Below are 12,582 nucleotides of genomic sequence, written 5' to 3' on the forward strand. Positions count from 1 at the left end.
CTCCTTTGTAAAGTGAAAGGACAAAATTTGTCCTCATCTTTCCTCCACTCCTTCCTCCTACACCATCGCATATGCATACTTTCTCTCACCACCACCTCCATCAGTGCTCTTCCCCATCTCCTCTCGGCAACACCATCTTCTTCCTTCACATCCACTTTCACCCATATTTTTCCTCCAATCAAGCCCTTTCCTCCATCGACACTTATGGTGCAAAGACTTATGGTGCAAAGACTGATAAACCCTTCACAATCCCTCTTTCTCCTAGCACTATGCATAGAAAGCTCTCATCTCACAAGAGAAGCAAAACCCCTTTTTTCTTTCCCCGAAGCTACGTGTAATCAATTTTGAGCTTAGACTAGAGATGGCAAACAAACCCGTCCCCGTGGGTATTGTCCGAACCCGTCCCCGTTTTGACGGGAAATCCTCGCATTGACTGGGTATGGGTACGGGTATGGGAAATCTCCAATTTTTTCAATTGGGTATGGGGATGGGGATGGGGATGAATATATCCCCGCCATAAGACCCGTCCCCGCCATATCCTCATCCTCATTTAAATTATTAAAATATTTACAATTAATTAAGTAACCCTATATATATATATACATATACATATATATATATATATATATATATATATATATATATATATATATATGTATATATATACATATACATATATATATGTATATGTATATATATACATATACATATACATATATATATATGTATATGTATATATATACATATATATATATATATATATATGTGTATGTATGTATATACATATATATATACACACATACATATATATATATATATATATATATATATATATATGGTTACTTAATTAATTGTAAATATTTTAATAATTTAAATGGGGATGATTTTTATTTTTTATTTCTTCTAAATATTTGGTTTGTCATGAAACTCATTTCGCATCTTCAATATATTTTTTATTTTATCACAACCTTTATGTAATTATGTTAAAATGATGTATGTCAATTAAAAAAAATTTATGTCTAACATTTGAATATTTCTATTACTTTTTAATATTTTTTTTATTGTATATTTTCCTTTCACATGGGAATATTTAATACTCTCAATTTAAGTGTTTAATAACATAAACATTTCATTTACTAGGTAATATAAAAAAATACTTATTATTATTAATTTTTGTTTCATTTGAATAACTCTTTTGTTTCACTAAAACAATTTTTGTTATTTCTCTATATGTTGATATTTGAAAAGTTTTCTTAGATCTCTAAGATGTTTTTCATCTTATCATACCCTTAATTATACATTTGTTTTTCTTTGTGCAATTCCTTCCAATAATCTCCAAATTATTTATAAGACACACATTTGTTAATTTTTTAATATTTTTATTTTTGTTTATTTTCATCATATAGAATACTATTTCGATAAATTTTATCTAATTATGTTTTATTTTCTAACTCATTACAATCATACTTTAATATTTTCAATATAATTGTATAAATAATTTTTATTTACTACAATATAACAATTTAATGTAATTGTCATGAATATTTTTTTATCACCATCCAACATATATTGGAGTTTGAAAAATACCAGATCTATGATAAAATTTTATTATGTTTATTATTTGTTCTTTGCGTCATTTTTTTTTATCAAACATTGAGTATATATGTTGATATTTGAAAAATTTTCTTAGATCTCTAAGATATTTTTCATCTTATCATACCTTTAATTATATATTTGTTTTCATTTGTGTGATTCCTTCCAATAGTCTCCAAATTGTTTATAAGACACATTTGTTAATTTTTTTATATTTATATTTTTTGTTTATTTTCATCATGTAGAATACTATTTCGATAAATTTTATCTAATTATTTTTTATTTTCTAACTCATTACAATCATACTTTAATTTTTTCACTATAATTGTATAAATAATTTTTATTTACTACAATATAAAAATTTAATGTAATTGCCATGAATATTTTTTTACCACCATCCAACATATATTGTGGTTTAAAAGATACAAGATTTATGTTAAAATTTTATTATTATATTTATTATTTGTTCTTTGCGTTATTTTAATCAAGTGATGTATTATAACTTTTATTAGTGTATAAAAAATAGATTCATTATAATTTAAAAAACTGAAGTAAACAAACATTTAAAATATATTTTAATTTAAATATTTTTTTCCTTTTATATTTTTTTAAGAATTTTTTTTCCTTTTATATTTTTTAAAAAATATTTTTAAAATTTATCAACTAGGTTTCATTAATGTTTGCAAATTTAATAAATGTTTTGGTTCTCATTAAATTTTATTTGGTATTTTAATATAAAATGTAAACAATTATAATTTATTTCAAAGTATTTGATATCGAAAAAATAACCATACTCCTAATATTGAATATTTGATAATATTATGTTTCCTTTACCATAATTTTTTATTATTTTATAAAAATTAATTAAAATTAATATTAAAGTAGTAAGAAAACGGGTACGGGTATGGGTACAAGATTATACCCATTACCCGGTGGGGATGGGATAAAAGTTTGATACCCGTTGGGTTTGGGTATGGGGATGAACTTTTTTTACGGGAATGGGTATGGGATAGTGAAACCCGTCCCCGTCCCGCCCCGTTGCCATCCCTAGCTTAGACTAGAGCAAATCCCAAACAAAGCGTTAAAATTAGTCGTGTATATATTAGGCCATTTCACATGAAAGTGAGGAGCGACGGGAGTGAACAACTAGGGCGATTGTCTTTCACGAATTTGTCTTTCAAAATTGTATTATGGATTGTATAATCTAAAATGTAATTTTGCATTACAGATTATATAATCTGACATGTAATTTGTGTTTCGAATTGTCTTCCAAATTTGTATTACGGATTGTATAATTCAAAATGTAATTTTCTATTACAAATTGTATAATCTAGAATGTAATTTGCATTACAGATTGTCTACCAAATAATTTTTATGAATTGAAAAATCCAAAATATAAATTTTTATTAGAGATTATACAATTTGAAATATCTACATATTGTACGATCCAAAACTATAATTAAACAATAATTAGAATTTTAAAAAATATGGAGTGCATGAAAAAAACATCGGGTGCAGTAAGAAATTCCCATATAACTCCCACTGAATAATGTACATTTAACGATTGACGATCTCCACTATATGCACTCACTTGCACTAGTCAAACACAATCATTTAGATAATCCACTTAATTTAGATGATCTTAATGAAGATAAACACATCTCAATGTTTGTAGTTTTGAGCTCATAATTGCTCTTTGTTCGGAGATAAAGTTTTAATACTTTATAGGTTAGTCGTCTAATCAATACCCTTAGTAAAATTTGTACTTGACCTACTAATAAACTTAGACTTAGCTTTATATACAATAACATTTTATATCTTTCAGTTTATCATCTCTTTCCCATCTTGTATACAAATATATATATATATATATATATATATATATATATATATATATATATATATATATATATATATATATATATATATATATATATTAAAATGTGAAGAGGTGTAATATGAAATTAAATTAAAATAAACAAGCTAAGTAAACTCACGAGCATTAATGCACATAAGATATTCTATAACTAACACATTTTTGTAACTTCATTTTAAATATACCTTAAAGTTAAGTAAACTTCATGCATTTTTGTATATTTTCTATGAAGATGGAAGAAAGTACGGAGATGGTAAAAGAAATACCTCGCGTTTTTTTTTATTCTTCTGTCTGGCTAACAATTATCCAAGTTTCCTGATTAAGTTGTATTTTTGTGTTTTACTGAATTGACAATCAAAAGTTGCTCAGTTACTCCAATATCAACCCTAAAATTTCTACGAACTAAAACCGAATCTGAAACAGACAACTCAACAGAGCAGCATATATTCAATTTGTTTATAGTGATTGTATAATAAATAAATGTTGATGGTATCTGCGATAATCTGAACCGAAATGTTTTGGCACTAAAAGGTATTACTTTTTCGCAAAACTGTTGAAGAATTCCAAGAAGCTGTTTATCTATTCCCTTGTGATGATGCCAAGTAGAGAGAGACTGCGATTTTGTTGCTTGTTGATTGTCCACAACAAGGCATGAAATTGGACACAACAGGCCTTAATCGATAGCTGAAACGTTCTATTGTGACAATAATAGAACGTTATTTCAGTAATTCAAGTCGTTTTTTTGTTAAATTGATCTTCTCTTCTGCTTCTGTGGCTTTTTCTTGCACCCCGCGGACCACAGCTTCCGGTGCTTTCTCTACAAACTGTAGCAAGTCACAGCAATAAGAAATTTGGCAAACACTGTTGTATTTTTGTGCATACAAGTTAGAATAATTTTATAAAAGCACTAGTACTAGAGGAAACTAGAAAGCCGTTAAACAAAAATATTACCAGGCAATACTCAGCAACTTCAGTAGTTTATTTTAATTAATACTGAAAAAGTCATCCTTATACTGTATTGTATTTCTCAATGTGAGATTTGGATACTTCAAAATACTCCAAGTTGTTTTCGGATATCCAAACACTTCATCTTAGATTTTATATTATCTTAAAAAATAGTGTTAAAAAAATATGGAACACTCACAAAATACTGTTAAAAAATTTGGAACACTACTTTGCTACCTTTGGTCACTTTGTTTAGAATCATTTCGTATCTATCTATATTATCTGATTTTGATACTTTAGCAGCATAAATAAGTCATGGAACAAGGGTTTGTGCACATTAAAATAATGAGGGTAAGAAATATATCGTTTCATACTTGAGGAGAATTGAGTTTAGATTTTAATGCATCATACTCCTTCTGCATCTTGGAAAGACGCTTTGAAAGTCGTTCAATTTCTGCAGAAATATCAACCATATCGGCCAGAGGGAGATAAGCCTCCAGTCCCTCTCCAGCCACGAGATGAACTGACTGATCTGCATTTCCTGAAGTATATTACGTGACATTGTTTCAGCCACCAGTATTTATTTAGAGCCAATAAACAATTGACATAAGAAAAATGATACAAATTTAATTTTCAACCATGGAGTGCAAAAAGTTCAGTAGAAATCATGCCTGGAGAAGAATCTGTGAATTCAAGATTTTGTAAATCCAGCCGAGAGAGAAGAGCTAGAACCTCTCGTTCTTCCTGATGAAAAATAAGATACACCAAAACATTACTTTGTATATATCTCAAGAACAAGAGCAGAGGGAAAATCTATTAACTGCATCAAGATTACAGTTCCCGTGTTGCCCAGAAATAAAATGATTCCTCCAAATATGGGGCAGGTTAATTTTTAAGAAGGTAGACGGAAAGAAGAAAAGGTAAAGAGGAAATGGTTAGGAACCAAGAATTGGAAAGAGTTAGAAAATAAAGAATTTTATTGGATAGAATGAAAAAGAAAAGAAAAATAGAACACTCTCTCCTCTAAGGATTTCCTCTTCACTTCGCAAAGAGCTAATGCTCAATCTTTAAAATGAACACCCCCTCACCAATCCTTATTTCCAATTATCAGGGAACAATAACGTGTAATAGGAAAATATTATGTTAGGAAACTAAAGGTGTATGTTAGAAGGAAAAATATAGACAGTTAGTTGGTCGGGGGTGTAGGCAGTTAGTGGTTTGGTGGGAGATGTGAGTCTTTGTTTTTAGGAGGACTACATAAATAAGAAGGAGTTTCTGTTTGGAGGGAGGAGGTGTTTTTCTGTTTGATTTGTGTAAACAGGAGTCAGAAAGTCCTGAGAGGGAACATAGTTTCCCTGAACGTGTTCAGTGTTTGGAGAAATAATACAAGAGGTTTGTGTTTGTGTTCTTCGTGTGTTGATTGTGTTCTGTACGCGATCAAGTTTGTATCATCAAGAAACCTAACATATTACTTTTTCTTTAATCCTAGATTATTCGCTTGTTTGTTGTGCCAGCTGTCCTTTTTGTTAGTTTGTTATATGTATGGGCACACTTGTATCCAAAATGCATCTTATATAAAATGCTCCATTTCCTCACTGTTTTCAGTGGGTTGAAATAATGAGAACCTCTTCCACATTTTTAATCTTTTTTTCTAAGACCTATTTATGCCTAACACCATAAGTATCTAATTAACTCATTAATATTCTAACTATACCTGATTTCTCCTACCCCCATATATCATAACAAAATCTAAATCAAAAGCATACTTACGATTTACATATTAAAATAAAGAAAAGAATCACATGATGATAAATAAAATTGCAATTCGTATTCATTTTCTTAAATATTGTAGGTAGAGAAATGAGGAGTAACCACACTTACAGCAATATAGTCTATAACTTCTTTGTTTGCAACCACAGATGCTGATATACGTTTTGCTGGCTCAACAAAATATTCTGCTCGAGCATTCCTGATAGCTCTAACCTAGAAAACGAAAAAAAGAAAATAACAATAAAAAGACATAAACTAACCAATAGTATGATTATGTAAATGAATCATGTTCCAAAGAAATATTGGAAAGGTTAAGAGAAGAAAATAAAGATATAAACTAACCAAAGCCTGCAAATTTTCAAACTTTTTTACAGAGCCAATGTTCCTTGGAAGTTGAGTCTCGGGCCAAGGTGATACAATAAGAGCATGTTTCCGGTTTGGGAGTGCCTATTGGCAAAAGAAAAAAATATATATCATAGCATTTCCATCTTATAGTTAAAGAAATATTGAGATAGAATACTGCTGAATTTAAAGGCAGGTATACAAAGAGAGAAAATAGGGAGATTGGCTGGAATTGATCGAGTAGAAATGACTTTCCTTCTTATGCAGAGTCTCCATATAGGCAAAGAGTTAGTGTGTACCGCTTCCTAGAAACAATATGCATTTAACATACGAAACACAAACTCCATGGATATTATCACAAGTGTGTTATCTTTGTTTATTAATCAAAAGTAGAGATAATTAGGGACCTAAATTCTAGCAAAACGAACTTTTACAAAGGATGCAAATTACTAAATATCAGTGTTGTAAATAGCATATTACTAAGATAAAATTATTCTCAACATCTCCATTGTAATTAGGAAAGTATCTTCAAAATCTTCCTATTCATTTCAACATATTTTATTTCCTCATGTTAAAGGATTTGATAATTACTATTAGATACATTTTGTATTTGTGGTGTGCAAAAGCAAGATGTTTGATGAAGAATACTGAAACTCTGGGAAGAGAAATATTTACGAGCATTGTAAAAAGCATGGTTTGAGAAATTTACAAAAGCAATGGTTACCTTAGGACATAGGCAAAACCAAGGAGATCATACTTTATTCATAGAGAACTTTGTTATAGGTAAACTTACATTATTGTTGGTCCATGTAGATGACATGATTATTGTAGATGATGAAACATAGAAATTAATTTTTAAATGAATTGGCAGCCCAATTTAAAATGAAAATTATGGGAAAACATACATATTTCCTTGGAATAGAGGTGCTTATTCAGAAAAGGAGATTTTCATTTTCCGAAGAAAATATATACTTGATTTCCTTAAAGAAATTGGTGAGCTGGGATGAAAAATGTCATGAGTTCCTATTGAATAAAATCATAGAATTGGAAGGGAAGAGAACTCTCCTATAAAAAAAATATTAAGGATTGCTAGGAAAACTTATTTATCAAATACGAGACTAGACATTGCTTATGCAGTCAGCATGGTAAGCTAGGTGCATGATGCAAGAAAAAGACAGCCAAGCAATGGGCAAAATTCTTCAATACTTGAAGTCAAACCCAGGAAATGGGCTATTTTCAAGAAAGAAGACCCTTTGACCTTTAAGATATATACTAATGCAGGCTATGTAGGTTTTGCCATTGACAAAATCTACTTCTGAGTACTTCATGTTTCTTGGAGGATGTCTAGTGACTTGGAGAACCAAACAATAGGATAGAGTATCTCGTTGTGGTACAGAAGTTCAATTTTGAGCCCTTGCTCAAGATGTGTGTGTAGGACTCTCGATGAATACTTGATGACCTTAAAATAAAGGTCGACATCCTCATGTAATAACAAGTCTGCCATTAGCATGATAGAATCTGTTGAATATTGAGAAAAACTCTAGAGTTAATTTCCCTTGTGTCTTAAATACTCATAGGGTGTATTTATAATAAAGAGTAATACAAGTATATAAGGTAACCAAACATAAATGTGGTAAATAAAAGATATTGTAATAAACAATATCAACAATATCTACTAATATCAAACAATGTCTATTTTCCATAATAAACAATAGATGCTATGTTTCCCTAATTAACACGATCTATGATAGACCCTGCATAATCCGTATTAATATATACTTCCATTTTTAATTTTTCATTTCTCTTTGTTAAGATATCTTTAATATCTTATTTTCTGTTTCTATTGTTATTATTCTTCATATGTATTTTGGGCTTAGCCCATATGTTCTTTATTATAATTACAACCCCTATGTGTATTTTCTACACAAGGGAGATTAATCTCAATCCCTATTATCCCTATATTCAATACTCTTAAACAGTAATCCCCTTCCTGAACTTTTCTTCAATTATTGAAGGATCTTGTTTACAGCCTATAAATGTCTCTCCCCTGGATCATGCATGCACGAACTTATAACACTCATAGCATAGGCTATGTCTGGTCTGGTGTGAACTAAGTAGATGAGTTTCCCAACAAGTCTTTGATATTGGCCTTTATTTATTGTAGGACTACCTTCATCACTCCCAATTCTATGGTTTTGTTCTATAGGAACTCCAGTAGTCTTGCAATTAATCATACCTATTTCTTTGAGAAGATCAATAACATACTTTCGTTGGGAGATAAATATCCCTTTCTTCAAGTAAGCTACTTCTATCCCAAGAAAGTACTTCAATTTTCCAAACATAAATATGGTAAATACAAGATATTGCAATAAACAATATCAACAATATCTACCAATATCAAACAATGTCTATTTTCCCTAATAAACAGTAGATGCTATGTTTCCCTAATTAACACGAAATCACTAACAGAATCCAATATATTGAAATTGACAGGAACTTCATTAAAGATAGTCCTGACAAGGGGTTTAGTGGTTATATCCCATGTCCTTACAGGGCTTGAAATAGCAAACATTTTCACTAAGGGGCAAACTCCAAGATCTTCTTGTAGGCAAGTTAAGAATAATTGATTTTCATTTACCAACTTGAGGGAGAGTGTTGTAAATAACAAATTGTTTGGATAAAAATATTTTCATTATCTCCATAATAGTTAGGGAAAAATATCTTCAAAATTTTTTTATTCATTTTAGCATATTGTTATTTCCGTTAAAGGATTTGATTATTACAAATAGAGATGATAGCAATGTAATTGTTGTAATTATTATCAATAAAAAAATATTATTGTTTTTAATAGTTCAAATATTAGTATATACAGTTAGTTTCTTTCTTGTTTGTAAAGGATGGGGTAGACGAGTTGAATGGAGTATCAAACAATCAGTGGAAATAAAACAGATGCTGAAAAAGGTGCAAGATTGTAAAAAGCAGCTCTGAAAAAAAATCACAGATTTAGAGGAAGTGTGTTGAACTGGCTTATTAGCATATACGGTATTTCTATACATCAAAGAAACATGCATCTACAGTTTACAAGACAGAATTTTACTATTCGTATGAGATAAGTATCCAACATCCAAGTACTTGAAGAAACAACCCTAAAAAAATTGCTATTAAAGGGGAAGCTAAAAACCCCAATTGTGATTCTGAGAAGCCTAATCTTCTTCAGATTCAATTCATGCATATTTGTTTATTTAGGAGACAACATAGTTTGACTGAATAGACAACATAGTTTAACTGAATGGCAAAGACTTGAAAACATCATCAGAGATATGTTTAATAATAAGTCCCATCAACCTTAAAGCAAGAAATTGTAGAAACATACAAAAGCATCACCATAACTTTGTTTTTTGTGCTGCATTATATATAGAGTGCATCAAATTTACCTGCCACAGCTCCTCGGTTACAAATGGCATGAAAGGATGCAGAACTTTGAGTATGTTCTCGAAAGTATATAACAGAACAGCCTGTGCCACCGAAGCAACAGAGTTGCCTCCAACTCCAGAGTGGTAAAGACGCCCTTTACTAGCCTCAATGTACCTAAAAGATCAGAGAACATTACTCAAAACCAACGCAAAGACCCACAAAGATCACCAATAGAAACACAAACACATAGTACAACTAGTATAAAAGCAACATACCAATCAGCAAAATCAGCCCAAAAGAAGTCATATATTTCTCGTCCTACTTCTCCAAAGTAAAATTTGTCATAGCTTGCACTGACAGATTCAATGAGCAAATGAAGTTTTGACACCTAAAAAAATGAATCAATATTATCACAGCCAAGCAACATTATCAACATATAAAATTAAAAACAAAAACTCCTTACCACCCAACACTCAGGTAAAGGAAGATTAACCACAGTGCCTTCACTGTCAAACTGGACACAAAAAAAGTCTTAGTAAGACAATATGTTGAGTGTTAAGCAAACATCCGCCAAGCCAGAAGTAACTGCAGGACGAATATTAACTAATCATCCTGCATTAAAATGATAAATGTCACAATAAATTGATCATACTAACTTTCCTAGTTTATTATTTGCTTCACTTTCACATGTCTGTAGAGTTAATACTAATATTCATATTGAGAGTCCACGAAGATTTGATGGAATTTGACAAAGATTTATTTTGATTTGATTTAGTATTATTCTTACAATATTTTCATTTAATGTTCGATTGTATCATAATCAAGGGATTCTCTCCTTCTGTTTATATAAATAATGGGCATGAAGACAACTTTTATTCTAGCTTTTAAGCAACAAGTATAATTCTTAAACTACTAATATTCATATTGAGAGTCTTTGAAGATTTGAGGGAATTTGACAAAGATTTATTTTGATTTCATTTAGTACTATTCTTACAATATTACCCTTTTTATCTTTTCATTTAATGTTCGATTGTATAATAATCAAGGGATTCTCTCCTTCTGTTTATATAAATAATGGGCATGAAGACAACTTTTATTCTAGCTTTTAAGTAACAAGTATAATTCTTAAGTTAGCAACACAAAACTTGTGCCATATCATAAGGGAAGCCCATCCTTTATCCAGGAATACTAAACTCTCGCGAAAAAGCCAAATTACCTTACCATAACTAGACTTCACATATCATTTGCATTATGCGTCATGAGGAAATTCCTTGATCCTTAATGCAAATGTAATTGTGGTACTTTGGTTGAATCCTGAGGTATATAAAAGTGTCTTCTGATAGTAAAACCATGACAGGTGGGATGAGGTTTGATGGAAATTTGTTGAGAGTTTTGTTATATTTGATTTAATATTACTCTTACATTATTATTGCTTTTATCTTTTCATTTAACTTTAGATTACATCATCCCAATAATCAAGAGATTGATGTGAATCCAGAGGGGTGGGTTCATTTTACGGATCTATGTAGGTTGGAATGCTAATAAACAAGAAATTTGAAACATTATTTAAAATGAGAAATGGGAAATAGATAAGAAATGGGGTGGAATGATAGACGTCACACTTCCAAGGATGGAAGATAAGCCTAAGAGTTTAAACACACAAAGGGATGAAGGACCTTTGATAAAACTCAAGGATTTTTGAATCACTCAAGAACATAGGAGAATCACTCTCACTAAGATAAAAGAGATCAATTTTATTATTTCTAAATAAAACTCAACTTTTCTCATTGATAAATGTTGAAAGTCCCACGTCGATTAGAGATAAGGCAATTTCATAGTATATAACTAGGGTGCAAATCTCAACTTACAAGCTAGTTTTATGGAGTTCAGTTAAGCTTAAAGTCCACTTTTTGACATGGTATCAGAGCCATTGTTTAAAAAGCCTATCCTAGAGAGATTTATTGGACATTCTGTTCCACATGCTATCGGACCGCTAACGGACCACACTAATTTCTATTTCTACGCACGAGATGCATATACCTCGACGTGAGGGAGATGTGTTAGAACTCCCACATCGACTAGAGATAAAACAATTTAAGTGGGGTGCAAACCTCACCTTACAAGCCGGTTTTGTGGGGTTGAGTTAGGCTTAAAGTTCACTTCTTAACAATAAAAATGGTTCAGCTTATATACAAGCTTTAGCCATCAGAATTACAAAAGATCAAATGCAATTAAAATCCACTTAAGCTAATAATGATCCCACTACTTAATAGTTGATTGTAACTGTAAATGTAGCAACCAAAAGTCACCTAAAAGCAATAGCATTCAACCCACCACTTATAGCTAGTCGTTCACATGGTTGGTATTGTAACATCTCATTCCCACAATTATTTGAAACAAAAATAAAAATAAAATAAACTAAAATAGTGCAGCCATAAACATGCTTGTTGGCCGATCTAAATCTGCAAGTGACCCATTTTCTTGAGTTGAAATTATGACAATTGGGCTTCAATAAAAACCATGTCACCTTTTTTCTTCTACCCGATGGGATTCACATCAAATGACATTCCACTCGATTGGATTCACTTCCAAGGTAACATTCCTTTTTTATTCAAGTTCTTGAAAATTTTTCTCTCCCTTTG

General features: G+C 30.6%; 1 protein-coding gene across 1 annotated transcript in view; it reads right to left on the reverse strand.

Moving 5' to 3' along the window:
- Positions 1-3,722: 3,722 nt before the first annotated feature.
- Positions 3,723-12,582, reverse strand: part of LOC114181179 (valine--tRNA ligase, chloroplastic/mitochondrial 2) — a 53,302-nt gene continuing 44,442 nt past the window's right edge. The window contains 8 exon segments of the mRNA XM_028067540.1: positions 3,723-4,293; positions 4,789-4,955; positions 5,086-5,158; positions 6,296-6,397; positions 6,527-6,631; positions 9,961-10,114; positions 10,216-10,328; positions 10,404-10,454. Coding sequence (XP_027923341.1) covers positions 4,045-4,293; positions 4,789-4,955; positions 5,086-5,158; positions 6,296-6,397; positions 6,527-6,631; positions 9,961-10,114; positions 10,216-10,328; positions 10,404-10,454 — 1,014 coding nt within the window. The 3' untranslated portion in view covers positions 3,723-4,044.

This window comes from Vigna unguiculata, chromosome 4, assembly GCF_004118075.2.
Source record: "Vigna unguiculata cultivar IT97K-499-35 chromosome 4, ASM411807v1, whole genome shotgun sequence".
Taxonomy (NCBI): Eukaryota; Viridiplantae; Streptophyta; class Magnoliopsida; order Fabales; family Fabaceae; genus Vigna; species Vigna unguiculata.